At 41.9% G+C, this 24,179-nt stretch overlaps 3 protein-coding genes, 1 long non-coding RNA gene and 7 other non-coding genes across 16 annotated transcripts in view; all 11 read right to left on the bottom strand.

Annotated features, from left to right (window-relative positions):
- Positions 1-2,648: 2,648 nt before the first annotated feature.
- tor3a (torsin family 3, member A) lies at positions 2,649-13,855 on the bottom strand. 2 transcript variants are annotated; one of them, XR_006021076.1, is made up of 7 exons: positions 13,347-13,855; positions 12,883-13,005; positions 12,312-12,577; positions 11,530-11,705; positions 11,076-11,200; positions 9,971-10,366; positions 2,649-2,659 (listed from the first exon to the last, which is right to left on the bottom strand). XR_006021076.1 is itself a non-coding variant. In XM_042056586.1 (6 exons), exons 1-6 carry the CDS (start codon positions 13,510-13,512, stop codon positions 10,119-10,121), a joined length of 1,104 nt encoding a protein of 367 aa, XP_041912520.1. In that variant the 5' UTR covers positions 13,513-13,855; the 3' UTR covers positions 9,325-10,118. The 2 variants fall into 2 exon arrangements, 1 of the variants encoding a protein (XP_041912520.1); XM_042056586.1 differs by lacking the exon at positions 2,649-2,659 and having other exon boundaries at positions 9,325-10,366.
- calr (calreticulin) lies at positions 2,756-8,454 on the bottom strand. Its single transcript, XM_042056585.1, has 9 exons — positions 8,211-8,454; positions 7,630-7,731; positions 7,101-7,304; positions 6,603-6,697; positions 5,932-6,141; positions 5,471-5,584; positions 4,796-4,939; positions 4,471-4,563; positions 2,756-4,284 (listed from the first exon to the last, which is right to left on the bottom strand). The coding sequence occupies exons 1-9, from the start codon at positions 8,299-8,301 to the stop codon at positions 4,075-4,077; spliced, it is 1,263 nt and encodes a 420-aa protein (XP_041912519.1). The 5' UTR covers positions 8,302-8,454; the 3' UTR covers positions 2,756-4,074.
- A 407-nt stretch (positions 13,856-14,262) lies between the features above and the next one.
- On the bottom strand, positions 14,263-17,626 carry LOC121677692. Of its 2 annotated transcripts, none has more exons than XR_006021077.1 (12): positions 17,409-17,626; positions 16,752-16,790; positions 16,516-16,553; positions 16,269-16,291; positions 15,983-16,082; positions 15,761-15,793; positions 15,506-15,576; positions 15,251-15,330; positions 15,005-15,058; positions 14,794-14,827; positions 14,546-14,623; positions 14,263-14,370 (listed from the first exon to the last, which is right to left on the bottom strand). It is a non-coding gene; the product is annotated as an uncharacterized LOC121677692 (long non-coding RNA). The 2 variants fall into 2 exon arrangements; XR_006021078.1 differs by having other exon boundaries at positions 14,263-14,373.
- On the bottom strand, positions 14,437-14,509 carry LOC121678596. Its single transcript, XR_006021278.1, has one exon. It is a non-coding gene; the product is annotated as a small nucleolar RNA SNORD47 (small nucleolar RNA).
- Positions 14,689-14,760, bottom strand: LOC121678597. Its single transcript, XR_006021279.1, has one exon. It is a non-coding gene; the product is annotated as a small nucleolar RNA SNORD47 (small nucleolar RNA).
- On the bottom strand, positions 15,640-15,722 carry LOC121678599. The gene has a single exon (XR_006021281.1). It is a non-coding gene; the product is annotated as a small nucleolar RNA snR60/Z15/Z230/Z193/J17 (small nucleolar RNA).
- On the bottom strand, positions 15,862-15,947 carry LOC121678601. The gene has a single exon (XR_006021283.1). It is a non-coding gene; the product is annotated as a small nucleolar RNA snR60/Z15/Z230/Z193/J17 (small nucleolar RNA).
- LOC121678593 lies at positions 16,151-16,233 on the bottom strand. Its single transcript, XR_006021275.1, has one exon. It is a non-coding gene; the product is annotated as a small nucleolar RNA SNORD79 (small nucleolar RNA).
- Positions 16,623-16,692, bottom strand: LOC121678612. The gene has a single exon (XR_006021293.1). It is a non-coding gene; the product is annotated as a small nucleolar RNA SNORD75 (small nucleolar RNA).
- Positions 16,873-16,954, bottom strand: LOC121678598. The gene has a single exon (XR_006021280.1). It is a non-coding gene; the product is annotated as a small nucleolar RNA SNORD74 (small nucleolar RNA).
- Positions 17,627-18,290: 664 nt separating the features above from the next.
- The window catches only part of osbpl9 (oxysterol binding protein-like 9), a 34,092-nt gene continuing 28,203 nt past the window's right edge, over positions 18,291-24,179 (bottom strand). For all 4 annotated transcript variants that reach the window (XM_042058198.1, XM_042058197.1, XM_042058200.1 and 1 more), the window contains 8 exons: positions 23,999-24,083; positions 23,706-23,816; positions 22,772-22,835; positions 22,427-22,567; positions 21,916-21,994; positions 21,654-21,745; positions 20,885-21,020; positions 18,291-20,367 (listed from right to left, as the gene is read on the bottom strand). In XM_042058198.1, the coding sequence (XP_041914132.1) occupies positions 20,296-20,367; positions 20,885-21,020; positions 21,654-21,745; positions 21,916-21,994; positions 22,427-22,567; positions 22,772-22,835; positions 23,706-23,816; positions 23,999-24,083 (780 nt within the window). In that variant the 3' untranslated portion in view covers positions 18,291-20,295. The remainder of the gene's footprint in view (positions 20,368-20,884; positions 21,021-21,653; positions 21,746-21,915; positions 21,995-22,426; positions 22,568-22,771; positions 22,836-23,705; positions 23,817-23,998; positions 24,084-24,179) is intronic.

Genomic DNA, 24,179 nt, shown 5'->3' on the forward strand with positions numbered 1-24,179 from the left:
TAAGCAAGCTGTGGTGACTAGTGCTGCTGTTGTCAAGTCAACGAGTCTAGCCTGCAGTGGATTCCACACCAGATCAGAGTTAGGCTATCTAGAAATGTTGTCATTATGTCGCAACAAGCCCTCTCTGCCCCCTCAACCTTTAGATGCAAATAAAGTCATCCACACAGTTCTCTTACAGGGGCACGTTTCCCAAAACCATAGCTGTTAAGTTAGCAACTTTGTTGGTTGCAATGTAATTTCCCATTGCCAACCAAGTAAGTTGCAAACAGGTTAGCAACTGGTTTTGGGAAATGCACCCCACCCCTGTGACTGTTTGTCTTAGAGTTGAGCTGAGGACATTTAAAAAAAAAGAAAAGTAAACATCTTTAATCAGCAATACACAGAGTTTATCTCTGAGATAGTTGAAGCTGTGTATTTGTACAGTCTCATTCTCCCACCTGAAATTACTTGAATAGGAACAGAAGGCTCAGCACTTGATGGTCCCTGTGCCTGTTCTTCAGCATCCATCACTTTTAGTGTTTTTGCCATTTTGAATAAGGCTTACCAGAGTGCTCGCTCCCCCCGACCCACTCCCACCTCAACCCGTGTTGGTTTGTCTGTCTCCTGTCCCAGTTCTGGATCCGTGGTCATTTATTATGGAGCCAAAGATCCCCTGTGGTGTAAAGTGAATGCAAAAACAAATTAATTATTCTCTTAGTTGATTGATCTTTTTAGTTTTGGCAAAGGAAGAGACATGGGTCGTGCACCGACTTCTTCCCAATGGCTGCATGGCTTTGTTCAACAATCAGAACACTCACTCAAGCACACTAATGGACGCCATCTTAATTGCTCCGTCTCCTAAACTGGCCTTTCATTTATTTGATGGACTATGGTACATCTTTGACATTCGACAAAATAAATCCATGGAAGTTAGAACTGCAACCGTCTAATCCAGTGAAACGTTGCGGCGGGATGGTTATGGCCATGGGCGGATTATGAACTTCCGGGCCCCTGGGCCCAGATGTATTAAGGGCCCCCCACTTATTGTTGTATATGTGGGAGGGGGGGGTTTGGGGGTCCTCCCCCAATTTTTTTTAAATTTGTTTGATGTGATTTCCTGTATTCTGGTGCATTTTGGGGATGGCCAATACTAAATTCAATCAGATTCATAGTCTACATCCTGATTTGTTGATATTGAGGCAATGATTCCATGCAAAGGCTTGGGCTTCAGGGCCCCCTGACCCCTTGGTGTTGTTTCTCTTGAAAATCTTGAGACTATTTGTTGGCAGGGTCATCTGTTTGGGATTCCACTGACTGCCCCGGTTATGGAGATAGTAATTGTTTTACTAGTGACATGCTCCAAGGGAAGACAAAACCAGAAGCTTAGATCCACTTTCATAAAACCTGGTGCATTGCAGCAGTTCTGCACGGAGTTGCATTTTTGATGTAATTGAATGTGATTGATGTGACTGAAACTTTCTGTTGCATCAAATCCAAGCAACAAATCCTTGCCTAACATGCAAACTAAACTGCACTAGTGGAATCTGTAGCAGTGGGTAATAAGCAGTATTTTTGTCTTCAAACAGCAGTCCCAGTTGAACCAAGACTCTTACCAACTACATTAACACAGGAAGTAATCAAATGTCTACCCCACACTCACGTTCGGCTCTTTGTTCCCAGGATTCTAGAGTGCTTCATTAAACTCTGTGAATCTTGAAACAGAGGGAACGCGACATCGGGTTCATCTCTGGCTTTGTTATCACGGTCATCCGTCCTCCTCTCATCCCCTCCTTTGGCCTCTTATGCTTTGAGTTCTTTTGGTCTGCCTCCTTTTTGCTGCACCTTTAAGTCATTGCCTTGATCCCACAAAAGACCCCATGAACGTGCATAAAATGCAGGTTACATCTCAGGTTACATGTTTTGCTGGTCTTCAGTCCAAGTTGTTTTCAAGCACTGACTGTTTTTAAATTAGATACCCAATTTTCATTGGAATGTGGTACATTATAAGTCTTCATTCATCAACTCTTTTGACACATTTGATTCTTATTCTTATTCATTTGGCTGATGCTTTTATCCGAAGTGATTTACAATTATTGCAAGGACCATTCTCCCCAGAGCAACTCAGGGTGAGTGCCTTGCTCAAGGGCACAACGGTGGAAGCTGGGAATTGAACCTACAACTTTACTAAATTTGTGGCTAGGGGACAGCCCCACATGTCAAGAATCAGTCCAAGGCCAATATTCAACAGTATAAAAATGTTTTGCATGATGGGTAATGTTGTAGTATGCTAGTGGTTTAGAATATATATATATATATATTTGGTCTTACATATGTTTGGTCTTATGGACTTCCAAACTGTTTTCACAGAATAATGGGTTGGTTGTGGGTGACAAAGACAAATTAACCCAGGCTGGTGGAGACTTCACCACATACCTCTCAGCCTTCTGGCTCCCTCTAGTGGTAAAAGGTGGAACTGTCTGTTGCCCCAATGCAGACCAACTTGGTCTTGGACATAAGCCACAAGATGTGGAGGACAAAACCGAAGTGTGCTGCATTAGCCCATGGTTGTTAGCCTGTCAGTAGATTCAGATTAATTCTCTGTTACCATACATTATATGCCAAATTGAGTGCACACATTTAAGTTGGATGGTAAAATAGATCATTTGATCCACTCATTCCCCTCCCCTTGACAGCAACAACACAAGAAATGTGACTGCATAACTCAGTGTCAAATCTCATATACACACTTGCCATCATTAAAAGACACAGAATAGCATCTTTTTTAACATTTTATTATTGGACAGTTACTTACAGCACGCACTCAACGCACTGAATCCCTCTCCACCTCGTACAGTTAATGCAATGAGCTTACTCCCCTATGCAGACACAAAATAGATCTCCAAAATAAACTAGCACACAAACAAAAACAAACCAAAAATTCCTGTGTCGCTGGGTGGACTGTGGATGAGTGCAGCAGTGCATATTCAGGTCAAAATCAGGAGGCAAGGAGATGATACGACAGGAGCAACAGGACCCACATCTCCCCAGTGAATGAAGAGATAGAAAGGTTTAACAGAAAGCTGTGATGGCTCAGAGAGAAAAAGTAGAGGAAAGGATGGTGTATGGGGAGAAATTAACAGGTTGTGGAGAAGACACCGGAAGTTAACTGTCCTAAACGGTGAGCTTGCATCGCTCCGCGGATGGTGCATGTGGAGGGGCAAGAGCTGACATTCTCTGAGAGAGGGTAAGTTGAGACTTAGAACTTCATTTAAACTTTGAGAAAGCGACACATGAATTTACCCAAGTGTACTTACTGGTTACCTAGTTAAACCGCCAACACCAGGCACCGGCATGATCCTTTTTTTGCAGTTTGAGTAAAAAACCTTAATTATGTTATAAAAAGATTGATGACCCATATATGCAAGCAGGTATATGGCACTATAGCCACAGGCTAGCTAACATAGCAAGCTAGGGCCCTGCTGTTTTTAGACAGGATCAACAGATTAACACACATGATGTGAGATGAACAATGAGGTATAAGAAGTGTCTTAGATGCTAGAGCAAAAAATGAACAATGTCCATTTGACATACAGCAAATGTGTCTGTGGGACCTTCAGTAAATACACAGAAATCGTTCTAACACACACCTGAATGAGATAGAATATTCTTAATTAGGTGAAATGTTATTTCACTTTGCCTCTTCATTCACTACTCCTCTTGTCTCTGCCTCAAACCACCATCCCACCTCTTTTTATTCAGATGATCACTGAGTTAAATTCCATGATTGACAAATTTAAAGTTACATATATTTAAATAGAATTTGCTGAAACCAACCACACACACACAAAAAAATAAAAAATAACAGAAACAAAACAAAACAAAGAAATTACAAAATAAAACAATCCCTAGAACCAAATCCAATGAGTCAACCCAAGCCCATGTCCTCCCAAAAATGGCCGTCGTTAGTAAAAGGAATGTCCAGCACAGTGTGGTTCTCTGCTGTACCCAGCCCCACCAAAGATGCCCCCCACCCCAACCCTCACCCCCCCCATTTCCCCTCGGTGGCCCGTTTCATCACCAGTCCCTGGGCCCACTTTATAACTCATCCTTCAGTTGAGAGTCTGTGTCTTCCTCCTTGTCCTCCTCCTCTTCTTCCTCATCATCTTCCTCTTCTTCCTCCTCTTCCTCCTCCTTCTCCTCCTCCTCCTCCTCATCCTTGGTTTCCTCCTTCCTCTTCTGCTCCTCCTCCTCACGCTTCTTCCTCTCCTCCTCCTCCTGGCCCTCCTTCATCTTCTTCTCTGGGCCCTGTTATGGAAGGGGTGAAATATTTGTAAACACATGCATGCATTCTCAGAGAATCTAAAGGGTTAGAGGAAATGATGAAGTAATAGTAATAGTAATCATAATTGTAATCGTAGTAGTAATAGTCATCTTCTTTCATCTAACTTTCAAAAAAAAAAAAAAAAAGCTACTCTGTGCCCTCAAGCTTACCTTGGTTGCTCCCCACGTCTCATCCCCGACCTCCTCTGCCAGCTTGGGGTCATTGGTGATGAGGAAGTTGTCAAAGATGGTGCCAGACTTTACCTGTGAGATTAAGGCAAATCAAAAGACCATCACTTTTACATCAAACAAAAATCAGTCCAGAGCTTATCTTTCTTATCAAGCATGCCTCGCCTTTGTTAGCCTTGGGAAATTGCTATTAGCCTTTGAATAGTATACTTATTCATCCCCAGACATGAGAACTAGCATCCGGTCACCATGTCATAACCACACTCTTATGGGATGAATGTAATGTCTGGGGCCCAAGTGATCTCACCTGCCAAAGGTCCAGTCCAATGACTCCAATGCTGTCGTACTTGTAGATCTCAGAGTCAGCGATGTACTCAGGGTTGTCCATCTCGGGGTGGACCCATTTGCCCTTGTAAGCTGGGTTATCAATCTGTTTGGGCTTCCATTCACCCTGTTAAGAAGAAGAAATAGACAGTGAGGTCTCGGTCAGATTCAGATAATCAGAACAGCAAACAAACCTGTTGGCTTCTGATCTAAAACTCTGGGTGTGCTGCTAAAGAGAACAATAGCCAATTCATGACCAGCCACATGTCGATAACTTTCAGAGGGGGTTGTCCGGTCACCATCACTCATACTTCAGTGCTGGACTATACTGCACTGTCGGGTATGGTTACTGAATACCCACCCATTAAAAACAACAGAGGTGGAAAAGTCCAGCTTCAGAAAGTAATGTCCTACCACATATCTGTGCCAACAACTCACTTAAACCAGTTGATTCTAATTAGCACAACTCTTCAACCAGGTAGAGCAGCTAATTGGTGCGATCACCTGTGTTAAGTGCACAGGTAGATTCAATACATGGTTGGACTTTTACTTTCTGAAGCAGGACTTCTCCACATCTGAAAAACAAAACTACATGTACGTAGACCTCAGAATCAAAATGGAAATGAATGAAAACAAATAAAACCGTGTGGTTCCACACCTTGTACTCAGGGTTGGTGATCATGGGGGGCTCCCATTCTCCATCCATCTCGTCATCCCAGTCGTCAGGCTTCTGGGCGTCAGGGTCAGGGATGTTCTCAGCCTTGTCCCAGTCCTGAGCCAGAGCAAGAGGAAAAAAACAACAACATTAGATCAAACATCCTTCACACTGGCAATGATGCTAAAGAACCCTACCCCTTCAATCAACGTGATTCAGAGGTAGATTTACAGCCCAGGGAAGATTGTGTGTGTCTTCAATGGAGTTATGAAAACATACCGTAATTTCCCAACTATTAGCCGCAGCTTATGCATTGATTTTGGAACATTTCTTCAGCTATGAGGTTAATACACGGGGGCAGTTAATATGGTATTACCGGTAATATGGTTTGTTTCTTCTAACTTGCATAAAACACTGTCCTGCGGCTTATACACAATGCGGCTAATACACAGGAAATGACTGACCTCGGGCTTGGCGTCCTCGGGGTCGTCGATCTTCTCTTTCTCGTCCCAGTCGTCGGGCTTCTTGGCCTCGGGGTCCTTGATCTTCTTGGGTGGCAGGAAGTCCCAGTCCTCCTCCAGGCTACCGGACTCCACCTTTTTGTTGTCGATCTTCACCTCGTACGTGTTGTCTGGGTTTACCACCAGAGTGTACAGGTGGGTGTACTCATCATCCTAGAGAGAGGTGTCAGAGAAATACTCAGGTATTTGATGACTGGGTGTGTGTGAGTTTTAAGGTAGTTTCTCTGGAGATGGCTTTGTTCCAAAAATAGCTCACTGGCAACTTCATAGAGTGATTAAAGCCTTAAATCTGTTCACCGTAATGATGCAAAAGAGCTGTCAAATAGCACTGGCTTTTCCTAGGCTTACTCTCTCCTTATCAAAAAAACAATGGAAAACAATGATTAAGGGATTAGCCAGACAGACTGACAGGCAGACATACTTGTGCTGTGCTGTGATCTTAAGTTCAAAGCTAAGTCTTGGGATATGGATGTAATAATGTTTACAGAACGTCCTCTGCCTTTTCACCACAAACAAACAAACAACTGTTTTTCAGGTCATCACTTGTGTCATCTTGATATTCAGTTGCAAATGTTTTTGCGGTCAAGACAGCATGAGCCTGTAAGCAGTCTCACCTTGCATCTGATGTCTTTGTTGATCAAGTGGTTTTTGCCCTTGTAGTTAAAGATCACATGAACCTTCTTAGTCCCAGGGCCACAGATGTCAGGTCCTAGAGGCAATTCAGAATGAAAGATTAATTCCAGACAGAAGTCTAAAGCAGAGGGAAACTGATTCATATTTTGAGGATTAAAACTGTCAATGACATCAAGTCTAACGGTCCTGCAAGTGTGAATATATTACACTGCAAAAATGAGCTAATCACAGGTAGAAAGAATACATGGCAGGACTTTTACTTTCTGGAACTGGGATGTCCACCTCTGCTAATGTGTGTGTGCGCAAATGATAGTGGGCCTGTTTGGAAGAAAGTCCAGGGCCTTTTTTTTTTTGTCCCAGTTACTTATAAAGTTAGGTGATTAACACCATGGACATGTCATAATGCCCCCAGAGACCTCGAGAACACTACACAGAGGGGCCGTCAGGGAGGGTGCAGAGAACAGTGCGCAGACATTTACCGAACATGATGTTGTACTCAGAATCGCCATGCATCTCCTCCTGCTTCAGGCTGGAGGGGAAGAGCTTGATGTAGCCCCCGCCACAGTCAATGTTCTGCTCGTGCTTCACGGTGAACTGGATGACCAGTGGCTCGCCCTTGTTGCTGAAGTCGTCAAAGCGGGCGGAGAGGGAGTAGAAGCGGGCGTCCTGGCTGGACTGGAGGCCTATAAGGGCAAAAGTAATGAATACAATACTCTTTTGAATTCACCTTTGCCGTTAAGCTCGTCACAGTTGAAATGAGAATGTCTTAGGTGTACTTGTGCATACACTGCACACACTGGCTAGACTGTGCCACTATGGTGTGGCAGCAAGGATAATATGATAACCTGTCTTGTGTGACAAATATTTGCATTTTTTTTTCCAATTGTTCAGTACTTGTGGATGTAAATGTGGATGCATCAGATTTTTCATCTAGTCATGAATTACTACTGTCCTCATGTTCCCATAGCGTATTTTGTAGCGCAGTTATTTTGTCATAAACAAACTCACCTTTATCCTTCTCAGAGTCACCATAGAATTTCCCAGCAGACAGTACGAACTTCCCATAGTCGGATTTGTGTTTGGATTCAATCCATCGGCTCTCCCAGCCGTCTACAATAGACAAATAGTACAGCTGCTGGTTAGGACTTGTAGTGAAATTGTGTCATGGCCTTTCTCGAAAACCTTAAGACTCGGAGGTTCTTTTAGGAGGAATGGCCGTGAGTGTGTGAACTGATGTAATTTAGCCTAGAATAGATAAGGACCTAATAGCTAAGGGTTTTACAGTCTTTGATGTGCACACGGAATTGCAAAATACATACTTAGACCATATATAAACGCTTACGCGTTGTAACTAGCCACACATAAATTGACACTGTTCCGGCCACCCGAATGGGACAGACAGGCTGACATTAGCTAAGCTAACATGAACGCAGTAGTTACATCGATGCTGAATCTAGCCGACTGCCAGTACGAAGACACGAGAGCTAACCAATTCGTTTAACATGTATCATCATATCATCTTAGTTAAATGACAGTGTTAAATAAATATTTCGTTGCTTAACAAAAATGTAAGGTATGCTAGAACTCACCATCTTCAAACTGTTCTCGGAAATACACAGATGATTCTGCAGCTATCAAAGCCGCAGAAATGGCTATGACCAGCAAGGATAACGTGGTCATGTTTACTCTATGCAACCACTATTGAAAACGATGTAAATATTTGAATGTAATTGCTCTCTAGCATGTATTGCAAACACATGCACGGACACCAGCTCCTAATTTCCCAAAGCGTGAGTTGGAATCAATCGCCTTTACAGTTCTCACTGGCAAAGGCTCTCCTCTCCTCTCAGAACAGATGTCTGCTTCTCATTGGTCGACAGCTAGAGGAGACACCAGTGCCGACTCCAGCCAATCACAGATGAGTTGTTTGGACCAATGTAAGGCGACCACGCGTTTGGCTGACACATTGGTCTACGCGCCTATCCATCCATTGCAGAGGGATGATGAGGCTACAACTCTTACTGGGATTACTGGGATACAAAATCAATCGATGTACTACCATTACATTAAACTAGCCATAACAATCGTACTACCAATCCTTAACGCAAAACCACATAGAAGCACGATGAGGTTTACATGAAAAGCACATTGTACAGCAACTAGACAACTCACCAGCCTTATTTATTTCTCTTTATCCTCACATGTAGACCTACCCCTTGATAATTCACAGTAAGACCAAAGCCACGAAAATCAGATATGTCCGTGGCTCTTGATACAAAGCTTAATAAAACAAGGAATAAAAAAGGATCCCCTAGCCCGATCTCAGAATTTGGTCTCCCACAGCCAAATGCAATGAAACACTGATAGAAAAAAACATTAAGGTAGTAATATTACACATTATTCTTATACTATTTCATATAAATGCCAACATGGGGTAAAACCGCAGTGCATTAGGATAATTTAAATACTAAATCATTGTTTAGACATGTTATTTTCCAATAACACTTGGCACACTTATAATAAGCCTATTTCCCAATCATATTAAATACATCATGCAAGGTTTAAGATTGTTACAGGACTTAAAAGACCTGCAGGGCTAAAGCTGCCATGATTTTAATCGTGGTGATCCAAGTTAGTGTAATAAAATCATAGGAATGACAAGAATGACAAATATATCCCATCAAAAAGAACCCCATGCTTGCAATAACATGGAAGTAATTAAACATGCATTTAAGTGCACTGAAATGGGCAAATACACAACTAACATAACCATTCAAAGCTTAAATGACATATTAAATTCTGAAGAGACAGACAAAAACTGTGATAATCTAGGACACTTACAATAACTTTGACATGACTATATCAGGGCTTTGTGCAAACTCTGACCTCCAGTGCATGAAAAAAAAAACCCAGCCCCTGCATTCAGGGATTATGTAACACACTTTGGCACAAATTGAACTCAACATGTAGTGAGACAACCACATAATAAAAAGAACACGGATGTAACAGTGGTTATGTTCACCTAGCATGTATAGTTCTTTGTACAAAAAGTATACCATGTCAAATAACAGCTTATGTAAACAAATTGATGGTAAACTGTTCAGTTCAATGTTCTCATTCAGTAGGACATCAATACTATGGGTCTTTAGAAGAAGTACCAGCATTGCAGTGAATGCTGAGTTTGACAGTATAAAAAGATAAACATATAAAGTAAAATTACATTAAACTTCTTATTCATATTGCAAAGTGCTTATGGTTAAAAGCCTACACAATGACAATTGAACAAACTCAGTAGTGTTACAATGAAGGCAAAAAAAGTGACTAAAACTGTCCGGGATTTGAACCAGACTCCCCATCGCTCTGTTCATTGGCAGTGGGTAATCGGGGATTCACATGTCGAACAACTATTAGGCTGGTTTTGTGTTGAAATTGAGCGGTCAACTACAACCCCAATACTTCAAGGTAATGTTTCTTTGGGCTGCTTACGAGGCGCTCAATCAGGGCAAAAAGAAATTGATTCTTTGTGGAATGGACTTGCAGCCCTGTGCTGAGAACAGTTTCTCCTCCTTGGGCACATACAACATAGCCTTCGCCACCTCGTCCAGAGTGGCCTCTATGGGCTGGATGCCTCGTGCGAGATAGGCGTCCCGGGCACAGCGCTTGACGTGCCGGTACTCTAACGGCAGGAAGGGCACGAAGAAGTCAATCAGATGGCCTGACAACAGTTGACTCTGGGAAAAACCGCCTATAAAGAGAATGGGAAAATGTTTTGTTTAGTTAATAGTGTGTCAGCAAAGCACACTTACAAACTAACATGTGATTTACCCTGCTATTGGTAATGCTACGTAGAAATGGAAATACTTAAAATGGTTTTTTTTTTTTAATAATGTTGTTTTCAACAGTCAAAACCTACTCAACGAAAAAACATCATTACATCAAATCAATTTAATAATTAATAACTTCCCTGTACAAGTGACGTCACAGCTTACAATATAGAAGCCATTGCTAAAAACAGATAATATTCAAATGGTTTGTGCAATGTACAGTGCAGGTAGATAGATAGATAGATAGATACTTTATTGATCCCTAGGGGAAATTCAAGGTCACAGTAGCATACAGACAACATACACACACACATTCACTAACAGCAGAAAAAGTAATTAAAAGTATATAATATAAAAAAACACAACTAAGCAATAAGGACTGTAAAAGATAAAGAATATACTAAATATACTAAAATACAAATTATACTAAATAAAACTTAATCTAAATCAATTCTAAAAAACAGTATCCACATAGTGGGTGATTAATCAATCAGGTGCGCTTGCAATGACTGAAGCAGGGACTGAGCCTGTGGTCCTCTGTGCATAAGGTAAGGTAAGGTGCTCTTTGTGAATGAGTAAGTCAAACGAGTAAGTCAAAGGTATGCAGGTACAGACAGTGGTATTGATCACCTTGTGCCTCCATTGCATCTGCACGTAGCCGGTGTTCAAGATCCTCCATTCCAATGTCCTCTCGGTTCTGGCCAGAGTGCCAAAAGTCCAGTGCCACTTCATTAATGGCTGCACCACCTATATTACTATAAAACATGAGCCACACCCAAGAAATCAAATGGATTACATTTTACACACAATAGACCAAATATCGAGTGTGAAATCATGCAGGAGGTAAAAATTAACTTCAATAATTGAGTCTACTGTAATAATATGACTGGTATTATTTTGCTATTTTAGGAGATTGAAATTGGCACACTGCACTGCATATGCATACATATGAACTGCCTGCTCTGAATCACAAACTCATTGTAACTCTGTAAGTAAGTCCTGTAGACAGAGACTTAAATGCATGCATCTATCTCCCCGTATGTGAGCTGTGTCTACCAAAGTGACTGAGGGAGACCCAACCGACCTAAGGAAGAGGAATATGGCTCTCCTGTAGTTCACCCCATCCACGTTGTCGTAGTGGTCCATGTAGGGCTTGATGGCGTCGATGAGGCCTGGGTGCAGCTTCTCGGCCTCGTCAAAGATGAAAAGTGTCTGAGGGCACCGCAGCACCATGTCTCTGATAGCCTCCCGAAGCTGACCCTGACATAAAAACAGCCCGCTTTTAGCCTATGCACTGAGAGACCTGAATGCAGGACAGTTTCATAACGGACACTGACAATGGGTAAACCGGTCATTAACATGCAGCACTGTTTTCATTTTCAAAAAAACTGTATCTGAACAGGAATTCCAAGAATTCAACTCAAAGCAGACACAGTGAACCTTTATTATATTATAACCTTTATTCTATATTCATTCATCTTTATTTACTAAAATCACACAGGCAGAAGTAGAATTCATAAATAAAGCAGTGGCCCTCTGTAATGACTAATTAATTCAAAGCTCAATGTTGCATCATCTATAAGATATGTAAAACTTAGTGGTCACTTTCTGCAGAATTTCCACCCACGTTTCGGATCAAGGACAGGTTAGAGTCCATGCACAAATGCACATGGACGGTGGATTTCTGCCACAAAATGTTCTGTGATTTGTCTGTATTACGAGCACATTGTGCAACCGTATCAAAGAGTGAGTAAAATGTTGCAACTTGCTCACGTAGCATTGGGAGGTCATGACACTGGGCATGCTGCCTGTCTAACTAACAAAAGCATCCCTGAGAAGATTATGATAACTATTCGGCCGACCAACCTTGTATACGTCCACGAGTCTGACGTGAGGGAAGTGGAAGGGGGCGATGAACAGACGCACACACTCGCTTTTCACCCCATCACGATACAGGTTGTCTGCCACTATTCGAGCCACAAAGTTCTTTCCAGTGCCGGACCAGCCATGGAAGGAGAGGGTGAGGGGCTTATTGGAGTCTGGGTTTTCTATGAAGCCCTGCACGGCTTTCAAAACCACTGCTTGGGCCAGGTGCTGCCCATGAAGCTTTTGCTGGAGGTCTCTGGCAAGTCCTGGACAGTTATGCACACACAATCATATAATATTAATAATAAAAAACATTTAATATAATCAAAAAACATTATTTAGGCAAGACTGAAGTATATGACAAAAAAAACAAAATTAAAAACAACAAAAAAGCCTTATCAATGCCAGACAGTAGTAACCTGTATCACAAAGAGAAACATTATCTAATAACAGCAGTAGCAAATTTTAAGATTATACATTCTTTTGTCAACCATCAGATTCATTTTGAAGATAGAATTACAGTTCAGGAGGATGTGGAAAACCACATATATTTGCTCTACATTGGTCATACCTGTGATATTGTTTGTAATCCGACAGTCACCGGACTCGCAACACTGTCCCAGACTACAGTACCATTCATTGAGCATACGGATATAATCTTGTGGGAATCCCGGCCACAGATCCCTAGCTGGAACTGGAAGAGAAGTGAATCTAGTCTAGTGAGCCATTCATTACACTTGAAAAGACATAACAAATAGGTATGCATGCATAACAGGAGCATTCAGAGCTATAGCAAACATATGGCATGTCTCGCCTGCAAAGTGACCACAAATAAACTGAGCAAAAAAATAGTCACGGCACGAGTCATTCCAAAAATTAAACTAAACATTCCAGTCATTAAAATGCACTGAGCTGCAAACTGATCTCAACAGTCGTAATATCAAATCGTACCGTTACAACCAGCTGAGGCATGTCACGTTGTCACTTCAATATTTTTCCTGAAAATGTTCATACTGCAGAAACGACATAGCTTACCTTGTTGGGTCGCATCATCTTGATTTGGCTGGCATTCCCCCTCCCAGATATTACAATAAATGTAATTGAAATAGTACGTAGAAACGTTCGATATGCTATCAAAATGGAAGAAGTCTGCCCTAACCGATAAAGCCCAGAATACGGGCAACAACCGTAAGAGAAACATTAGAGCCAAAATGAGAATCACTTATTCAGAAAACACATTCATGGAGGTACCCTGACCAGCTGTGGGGATGCCCGTTCATACATTGCACCACCAACCGATCTGATAGCGTTTAGTTATAAGAGCGTAAGGAAACGCTAGTTTCATATTGACGTCATATCCGGCGGTGCTGGATGGGACCATATTCAGAAGCAAAGGATTTCTACATCGCCTACATCTAGCAGATCTTCCTCAGAAAAAAAATGACTCGTTTCACACTACTGAATTATTCAGCAGCAAACTGTCTGCAGCCTTACCTAGACACGTGTCCCTACTAGTCCAGTGTTTATGTGCAGCAGTGGTTCTCGAACTGTGGTACCAGACTTTCTCTAGTGGTACTCAGGTGTTCTTTCATAAAGACTAGTCACTTCCAAAGTCCATAACTGACAAGATCACTGAAGTTAAAAATTAAACTAGTTTGTCTTTCTTGAGAAGAAACTCAACAGTATGTACAATGTAAAATGTGTAGTTAAATTGGCCTACGCTACTGTATTTTAATGCAGTCATAGTGGTGGTACTTGGAGAGCCTATTGTTTTCTGAGGTGGTACTCGCTAAGTTTGAGAACCACTGATGTACAGCGTTTATACCTTCCCCATGTATGGACATGGATTTGCCTTGCCTATAAAAGGCCTTCTAAATTTTAGTTTTCAAACTAAAGTGAAACCTTCATTTATTATAGGCTGTTGGTCCTAAATTAACACACATACGCAATACAAGTTCAAAAGTTTATTTAGAAAATATTAGAATGAACATTTGAAATCGATGCACCAAGTGAAACCACTTTCTTCTTCCTCACCCACCGATTTGAATGGAGGTCACACCTGCTAATGAGAAAACACTTTAAAAACTCAAAATACTTCAAGCTCAAAGCACAGAGAAGTATGGCCAACCTCAGAATATAATGGAACGGAAGGGGTATAATCAGCTGATTCATTTGGCAGAATCTTTACATCACAGGCAGGCAGACAAACTTATGTGACCTGGCTAACTGCTTACCTTCAGTTGGCCATCTTCTGCAGCCTCCCGGATACTGTAGCAAGGTAAAGAACCATCGTCAAGCTAAAGTAGCCACACCTGCCAACAAGAAAAGTCTTTAAATAACTTTTAATACTTGAAGCTTAAAGGACACAAGAATGGCCAACCTCAGAGAATATGGAACGGAAGGGGTATAATCAGCTGATTCATTTGGCAGAATCTTTACATCACAGGCAGGCAGAAACTTAAGAGACTGGGTAACTGCTTACCTTCAGTTGGTTGTCTTCTGCAGCCTCCAGGATACTGTAAAAAGATAGAAAACCATTGTCAAGCTAATCAAAGCAGCAGTCATATGAAGTTCAACTGTGAGGGTGACTCAGTTTCAAGGATGTCCACATTAAAATTCAGGTCAGACATTTGTTAAATCACTGAACCCGAGACATTTCTCCACAAATACAGAAGTGTGGCATTTAGACAAACCTGCACAATGCAACAGCAAGGTGGACAACTGGACACAAGGTTGTGGGTGGCACCCTATGGGGAAAATTAATAAAATTAGATTCCAGATACGGGCCATTGGCAGTCTAAGTCACTTACATGGACCAGGTCAGACAGAGCTAATAACTAACTTCATGGGAAAGTCAGTACGAGGAATAGAATCATCATACATGGTCTAGGTCTGCAGTCTAGACCACAACATGGTGGAATGAATCACATAACACTTACCTCTTACAAGACATCCTGGGTCCACTCAGTCTCCTATGCCCTCAAGGACAGATGGTACAGGAACAGCATACATGGCTGGGCTATGAAGAGAGTTGGAACATTAGCAACATTCAGGCTCCAGTCAGATTCAGCAACAAGAAAATGCAACCTGAATCAGTAACTCAAGACATCCTCAAAAAGATCAGAGACCTGATTCGGAATCATCATTTTCAGATTGCACCCATGAGAAGCTAGAACAAATAGAGCATTAATTACCTGTGGTTCTGGCAATGCAACCCGGGGTGGACATGTGCCCCTCCCCATTCCAGGCGATCATTCACCAAGCCCTACACAAGACACTATACGTTAGACCAATTTAAAGCCAATTACAGGGCAGTACTACCAATAGAACAATACATCAGCTAGGAGCGAAAGACAATGCTCTGGTTCGTCACAGGAAATCAGCTGAACTATGCGGTCATCACTGTATTGCCGAGAGCTGTAATATAATATAATTCTCTCAATACTCACCATTAACATGGATAGAGCAAGAAATAAAGTTTCCTGCAAAAAGCCAAACACATTCACAAGTCAGGTACCTACAGCAGCAATAGCACCAGCCACAATATTGCAGCGACACTTCAGATAGGAGCGAAAGACAATGCTCTTGGTTCGTCATGGGAAATAAGCTGAACTATGCTGTCATCATTGTACCAATACTACAACGAGCAGTCTGTTAATGCTACAACTTACCAAATGTGGGCATAATAGCAGCTCCTCTGAACCAGTGGTGCAGGCTCAATGTAGCAAGTGCTCAACTACCATTCAAGGTCAGCACCATTCTCCAAATCACCTATTGGGACATAAGTTACACGATTTTAGAACACAACATGCAAGATCACTACAACACATACATGTCGATGCCGTTTCAGAAAAAGATTCTCTTTCACTCTTATTCAGAGAGATTCCCAATGTTTTTTTTAACAAATCATCATAATACAGCAAGTGAAATGAAACCTAATCATAGGAGATGGCTTACCAGTGAGACAACTGATGTTTCACCTTGTGAAGGGGAACAAAAAAAGACAATAAATCAATGTAACCTTCATTTGCAGCTCCAGATTGCTTTAATGCATGACTACTGTGCCTCAGGAACACAAACGAGGTGGTTGTTATTCATCATAATTTCTCAAGAGTAGCAAATAGGATTCATCATAGCAGCACAGCACAGAATTAGCGATCAAAGAAATTCATTAAAGGCAGCTATTCAATATAGCAATTAATACCTGTATGTGGATGATCCATGGCCAATTGTAGTCTGAGGCTACCAAAAAAAGAACGAACATATTTAAAGCAAAGGAGACATGATCTTTACATCAGATATTGACAATAAGACCTCAGATTAAAAAGTGCTCAGAAATCACTTCTGTCCACTACTCTTATACATGTACTCATCATTGGTAATGAATGAGCATTGACTGCTCACGTTGGACACGCCACAAGTAAAAGGACAATTTCTTACCTGCAGTTAAGTTAATCAGGAAAGTGTATGGTTTGGACTCTGTAGGGGAAAATCATTGGACAGGTCAGGTCGTTCGTTAGCCAACAGCTAAGCGTTTTGGGCAGCTATGGATGCACTAGGCCCATGCTAGTCAGAGAAGTTGGCATTCATCAACTTTAATCAGATGTCCCTACCAACATAATTATCATCATAGTAAAACATGGGTAGCAGTCCTATGATTGTTTGTTTTATGTATTATTTGCATGGTCACAGAAAGGTAACGTTAAACGTTGCCCAATGAGTCAACTGCTAAAGTCAAGGCGGGTTATTTAGCACTCATGACTAAGGTAAAAAAAAAAAAAAAAAAAAAAACGGCACAAGTTAACTAAAATAGAAAGTACATCAATACTTAAACCATTAAAGCTCAAACATTAGATTTCTTAAGTACCAAATGCTAAGTATAATAGGTAACACTGATATTAGCCATTCGCGTGGCCGGTGCACACGTGGTAATGAAGGTTGACGATTGCAATCGAGAAAAGGCTTGCAAAAGCTTTGTATAACAACCAAAACAATGAGATACGTTCACAGGAGCTTTTAAACTAACTAAAATAATACAAAGTACTAAAATGATACTTTATCAGTAAGAGCTTCCTTCTACCAGTTCCTTTCACTTACCTAGTTCGATGGAGAATGAGACTGATCAACGGGTCGAGTTTGCTTTTATATTGTCAAAGCGCATTGGTTTATGGGATAGATATGCCTTGCCGCGTTGCATCTTGGGAGGTTGGCCTGCGCGTGTCTCTTTTAAACACCAGGTGGCGATGATGTCTCTGCAGAGCCAGAGCCGTATAGACATCATAAATCAATGGCCTTAATCAATATCAATATGACAGGCATTGTCCAGATGTGTAAAGTAAAAGACCTACTACCACTATTTATTTGTTCTACGTGTGCACTTAACACAGGTGATTTCACTAATTAGCATCAGCTGGTGTACTGAATGGTCACTAAACCAGCTGATCCTAATTAGCACAACTCTTCAGGCAGGTATATCAGTTAATGAGTGACATCTGACATCACCTGTGTTAAGTGCACAGGTTGAAAGAATACATGTCAGGACTTCTGCCTGTCCACCTCTGAACACATGAAAAAACGTACTATAAGAGCAGTAACAATGACCAAGAAAGACTATTAATTATTTTTATTTTTTTTAGATAAAAGGGTATTGGAGAAATAATCTCTTAAGGCTGGCCACAACCAAAACATTTGCCCGATCCTGCCCTACAGGCAATCTGTACATTGCAGACCAACAGCAGTAGAGAGGCAGTCTCCCAAGATCAAATTGATGTCTTTGGACAAGGACCCAAAATTCATTCATTGCCAAATAGCCTAACAATCATATTCTTGAACTTTGATTCCAGGATTATCCTCCCAGAAATCAGTTGGAATAAGCATGGACATACCTTTATAGTAATAGACAAAGGGCTCCTACAGTTTACATTGCAGACATGTGAAAGCATAGCCAAGCCACATGTATAAATTGCCATGACACAAAAATGAGTCAACTCATTGAGCTTTTAATATTATGCATCAATAAATGGAAGGAAAAAAATGGTACAATCAACGTTTATGATTTGGGGAGAAATAAAAATGTTTGCATGGATTGCTCCCTCCCAAGCGATAGTGGGTGAAAGTGAAATGCATATGGCAAGGCCTCGTTTTCATCTACAAAGACTACATGAAATAAAAATAAATGGCTTTTTTGAGCAAATTCCATCAGAATAGACTTCTCCCTCTACTCAGCACAGAGAGTGAGGGACATCTAATCCAAAGTGTTAAATCCAACTTCCTCTCTGCACACACTCATGTTGATATTTTTTTTTTTTTTTTTTTTAAATGTGTGCAGCAGAAGTGTGCCAAGATGAAAACCCAGACGTTTCAATCAGCGGATGCATTTCCAAACATGAACACAACTACTGTATCACATAGTGTAGTTGCAAATATGTGCAAATACTTCTGATGAAATGAACCATTCCAAGAAGCAGATGATCCCTCAAGATATTACATCCTATACAAACTGAAACTAAAAGGCTTTTCATTAAACATAGTCACAGCAGTGTAATGCACTGATTTGTAAACCTTGTGTTTATTTAGACTACAATTTTGACATCACACAGAAGTGCTTTTTATATTCTGGTGTAGCCTTGCAAGAGTACGTAAAATCCAGACATATGGCGAACACGAGATCATGATGTATATCTTACGGACAACACTATTGTTACCATAACCTGTCTTCACATCCACTACTGACCGAATTTGGGCACTCAAGCAGCATTCTATAAAAGTCGGCCTCACTGAGGCAGTGAGGCATGTTATCCAATCAGATGAAGGAAAGAAAAAATGAGAAATGTGAACAAACACATAAACAAACAAAAACGAAAAGGGAAAAAAAAAAACTGTTCATGAAAGCTAGTATGGTTTGTATCAATACAAGGTAGGTCGTCCCCTTTTCTGTCCCTCTTGCAGAAGCAGCCATATTTTCCAGAGCCTTTCTTCTTCAGACCCTCATCATGTAATTTTTACATGGACACAGGGTCTAACAGAAAGGAACCAGGGGCAGAGAAATATCGTTTTCCTCCAAAATGAGAAAAAAATGTTACGAGTGAATGGAATGGTTTCTGATGTATAGTTTTCAAGTTCATGTTTTTAAAACATACTATTGCCTGCAAGAAAGAAAAAAAAAAGGAAATAAAAAGAATATATCATGTTTCTAAATATATATATATATATATATATTTAGAATATATTATATATATATAAATAGTTGCAGATAGCTGTAGGCAAGCCAAGTTCTCCCCCTCTTCGCCAGGGTCCACCGTTATAAGGCCTTCAATATTTTTTTTCCAGGGACAGCCTTCGATCCTCAGTAACCAGTTTCCCTGAGATACAGAACGCTGTTGTTTCCATGGTTTTATCGACACAAACACCACTTTACTCCACTCTTTCTTACCCTCCTCATGGAACAGAGGGAACCTTAGGGGAGGGGAGGGGAGGTGGTTGGTGGGGTGGTGGTGGTGATGGGTGGGGGTCCTCACCTGTGAATTTTGTCTGTGTTGCTGAAGGGCCTTGATTCAGTTTCGTGTCTCAAAAAGTGTTCAGTTTATTTCGTTACTCTATTAATCATTCAAGGGTTTATTCTTAAAGGGGAGGTGGAGAGAGAGTGGTGGGGTTTGGCAAGAACTTGAGTTAAACATCTTTTTTTTTTTCCTTCTTCATTATCTTTATGTTTCTTCTATTGAGCTCTTTATTTTTTCACTTGTTAAATCATTCCATGTTTTTTCTCTTCTAACTTCAAAAATGCTAAGCTGTGTGTGTATATGTGTGTGTGTGTGTGTGTGTGTGTGTGTGTGTGTGTACGTCAAAAGGCCAGTTGTTCATTCCAAAGCTCGGATGAGAGAAGTGGTTGGCGAAAGGAGAATAGAGTTCTTATTAAGACTCGAGTGTGTTGGCGGGACATGTCTTGGATGGGGACGGGGGGGATTGGGAGAGAGGAGGGCTGGCTTCAGTGCCGTGACGCCGTCCTCTTCAAAAGGGGCTCGTCGTACACCCAGCACTCGCCGTCCTCATGAAACAGCTGTGGAGGGAGGAAACACAGGATCCTGATCAAAACAAAAACCTAAAATACTCATGCATGTACTGAACATACTAAGGGGGTGTTTAGTAAAGATGGCAGGTGAGTATGCTTCCTTAATGACTGACTGGTAATGTGCAACTGAGAAAACTGCCAGTAAGAAAATTGTTTGTACAGAGTCTGAAACGAACCCATTACACAATAATTTTCCTTGACGATGGTGTTCACTTCCTATGAACAAGGTATATCCTTATCTGATGGCAGTCAAAAAGGTCTGTTACATTAAGTTATACACCACTTATGGCATCAGTGGGCTGTGAAAAGGCTTATTGCATCAGTAGGCTGTTAAAACAAAAAGGCATATAACTTAGAAAAGGGCACTTTCACAATTATCTGTACCCATCACTGGTGACACAACAATCCACAAGAACAGAGTTGTGTACAAAGCACAGGATATGATGTAATGCCTGCGTAGCACGTGATATTATTTAAGAGAGGGGGCCATAGAAGGGACACTCACCCTGGTCTCCCACTGCGTTTCATTCTCCTTCCTCTCTCTGGCCTCCGCCCGCTGCTTCTCCTCCAGCCGGTGCTTGGCTTCCGTCGCCGCATCAATGTCCTTGAGTTTCAAATTCAAGGTCACATCTTTCCAGAGGCTGATAAGACAACAACAACAACAACAACAACAAATAAAGAAAAAGAAAACAGAAATAATTGTGAAATACAGGGCAGCTTAAAGGGCCGAACAAAAAACCTTCCGTGTGTGGTCTGAAATGTTGAAAGATACAATATTATGGGCATTTCCCTTTGCTATTCAGAATGTTAGTCAACAATGACCCACCAGTGGTGTAAGGTACAACTCTACAGAGGAGCATTGGAACGGCAATAGGGCCTAGACCCCTGCCTGAGGGCGAAGACTTAGCCTGGTCCTACCAGACACTCGTACATTTCATAATGTACATAGAGTCTGGCCACTTTCCATTGCCAAGCGTTAACTTCCTTGAAGGAGAGTACTCTGTTGAAGTTGAAAACTATTGGATCTGCCCAGAGCCACTCTGGATCTGCCATAACCAATCGCTAACGTTTGGTTGTGATGTACGTCATGCTCAAACTAGCGCACAACCTCAACGTCATCGTTCTCAGCCACCCCCTCTGTTCGCTGATTTGACAGGTAAAATTTGGCCTGAGAAAACCCGCGAATAAACCGAAATCCCAGACGACGTACTGAAGGAAAATGAAAATTGAGCGGAAGTACGTAGGAGGGCGGAGCCAGGCTAGTGAAGACTTACCTTCGAGACTCATACTCCAGCTGGTCCTCCAACTTCCTCACCTTCTTCTTGATAATGCCTATTCTCTTTGTGTCGATGAATATATTGTTCTCCTGGAGGTAAACAATAAACAATTACATTTCCTCTTTACCGAGCACCTGTGACAGCATGCACCAACTCGCGCATCACATTAGCTCGTCTTAATTAACTGTGCAGGGACACCGTCTTAAACGGAGTTTTCTGAGGACACACAATAGCAGCTGCCGCCCCTGTGAAGACTTACCCCCGAAGCCCATTTAGCGTACATCACCCCGTTCCACTCGCCCTCGATGGAGCAGAAGGATTTCTTGTCATTAGGGGCGCTGCGAAAAAACAAACACATGCATGCGTAAGAGAAGAACACAGATTTCAGCACTATAAACCACCATCTGTGCTTTCAAACCTTAAGTGGAGTCAGAGTGATGCTGACAATATGTGCTTTGCAGTAAACCTTATTTTCCAGATTTACTGTGCACTCAACGCAAGCCCATTACTTTTATGCTCTTGCAATTACAAACAGAAGACCTAGGAAGTATACTGCTAAGAACATATTAAAAAGGGATGCATTTGCATACACATTCAGGCACTTCGCCATCCACTGTTACTTTTGTATCAGTGTAATAACAGGTTCTTTTATGAGTGCATAAAGGCAGTGAGAAGCTCATTTGTTGGGTTGAAGCTTTTCTGATGTGTGTGTGTGTGTGTGTGTGTGTGTGTGTGTGTGTGTGTGTGTGTGTGTGTGTGTGTGTGCTTACAAAATCTCGGCTGTGATGCGGTGCTTCTTGCCACCGTAGAAGGGCTTAGTGTGGAACACAATGTTGGCGCTGTAGCCCGACTTGGAGCAGGAGATGTTGCACTCGCCACCCAGTTCCACCCACGGCACGGTGAGAATCGACCTGTGCACACAAAGGGCAAAGGTCAGACAAACAAACCAGACACACCCGTCAACACACACCACCTGGCCCACCGAGTTAACAAGGGTCTCTTGCACAGAATGCCCACCAGCTAAAATGACAAACAGGAGAGACCAGACAGGGCAGCAACCAGCACCACATCAATCCTGTCTGTGAGGAAGCGAGGACAAGAAATATACGGCCTACCTGCCATATCCGTTAGGGAAGGTGAGGATGTAGTGTTCATCATGTTCCAGACAGGACACACAGCCTAGAAAAGAACATGCAAGTATGGGAGGAGTGAGTAAGTGAGGGAGGGGGAGGGGGAGGGGGAGAGGGAGAGAGGGAGAGAGGGAGGGAGAGGGAGAGGGAGAGGGAGAGGGAGAGGGAGAGAGAGAGACACACTTGTAGTCAAGAACATACAGCATTCTGGATTTAAATAATGACGGGACATCCAAGATGTTAATTAAGATAAAAGTAATTAAAGTTGGCAAGACTCCGCATATTACACAGTTAATTCTAGTCAACCTTGATATTAAAGATGGAACATTTTACAATAATGATTACTTGCAAAAGGTCAGATGGGGGAGTACTTGGTCTAGACAGTTAACACCAACAAGATTTTTGGCCATTTTCCCTCCTACAAAGTTCAGCGAGTTTCTTTTTCAGACTTTGTTGTGTGCAGACTCAAAATAGAGTTTGTCTCTTCGTGGTAAATAAAACATGACTCTACAGTGACAGACTGCTTGGGCTCGTTCTAGCTTCAGTGAAATGATGTTACTGATGCTCTGCTAGGCAGTCTTCATGTTTGCAGATCTCGCCTGTCACCGCAGGAGAGCAGCATAATTAAAGTGGCCCTGTCCATCAAAGCCATTCGCTGAGAAAAGCTTGTCGAGCAGAACAACAACAACAACGTCTTGCAGCTGCAAAGCAAGCAGCTGAATGCTGCTGGTAAACAACTGATGAGGTGAAACAAGAGACTTCACCCTTTAACTGTGGCTAAGTGGGGTTAAAGCCGGTGAGCCTTTTAACTAATGCTCTAATGAAAAGAATGGGAGAAGCTTAAGAAAATGAAGTATGTGATTCTGACTGCAGACTGCAGTCTTTATTAGGCAAATGATGCTAATCTGCTTCTGTTTACCTTGGCCAATGTTGTGGACCCCGATGGACATCCCCAGGAACTTGGACTTGGTCCAGATGTGGGCGTTGAACTGGATGTTTTTGCTGAGGCACTCCGCGTAGAATGCAGATACTGCGTGAGAGGAAACAGACGGGAAGCTCAATTCATCTGTTTACGCTGATTCAGAGTCAGAATGTTATGTCTAAGGCCTGATCATTCAGGCCATCAAGCACACACCAAGAGCTGTGAGCATGTGTATGAAGTGTGTTTGGTATCTGTGTGTGTGTATGGAGGTGGTGTACTGGTATACTCACTTGGGGGGTGGTGAGAGACCTGCTCTGCTACGAATGACACGCTGTTTTTCCCACACCCCGGTACTGGACCCTCCGACAGAGGCTCCTGGAGAGCAGGACCGGAAAGAGAATATGTGACATTGGGGACGCTGCAAGTCTTGTTGAATAAGATACAAACACACTCTAACTGACCAATACTTAC

This window comes from Alosa sapidissima, chromosome 12, assembly GCF_018492685.1.
Source record: "Alosa sapidissima isolate fAloSap1 chromosome 12, fAloSap1.pri, whole genome shotgun sequence".
Taxonomy (NCBI): Eukaryota; Metazoa; Chordata; class Actinopteri; order Clupeiformes; family Clupeidae; genus Alosa; species Alosa sapidissima.

Bases quoted from the DNA above. Each gene is read 5' to 3' on its own strand.
- calr (XM_042056585.1), bottom strand. From the start codon at position 8,301: ATGACCACGTTATCCTTGCTGGTCATAGCCATTTCTGCGGCTTTGATA. The intron at 6,698-7,100 runs GTAAATGTCTGC...AATTGCCTCTAG, and splicing joins TGAGTACAACATCATGTTCG to GACCTGACATCTGTGGCCCT. The intron at 6,142-6,602 runs GTGAGACTGCTT...ACCTCTCTCTAG, and splicing joins ACAAAGACATCAGATGCAAG to GATGATGAGTACACCCACCT.
- tor3a (XM_042056586.1), bottom strand. From the start codon at position 13,512: ATGTTTCTCTTACGGTTGTTGCCCGTATTCTGGGCTTTATCGGTTAGG. The intron at 13,006-13,346 runs GTAAGCTATGTC...CTTCTCTTCCAG, and splicing joins AGATGATGCGACCCAACAAG to TTCCAGCTAGGGATCTGTGG. The intron at 10,367-11,075 runs GTGATCAATACC...TTCTCTTTATAG, and splicing joins AGATGCAATGGAGGCACAAG to GCGGTTTTTCCCAGAGTCAA.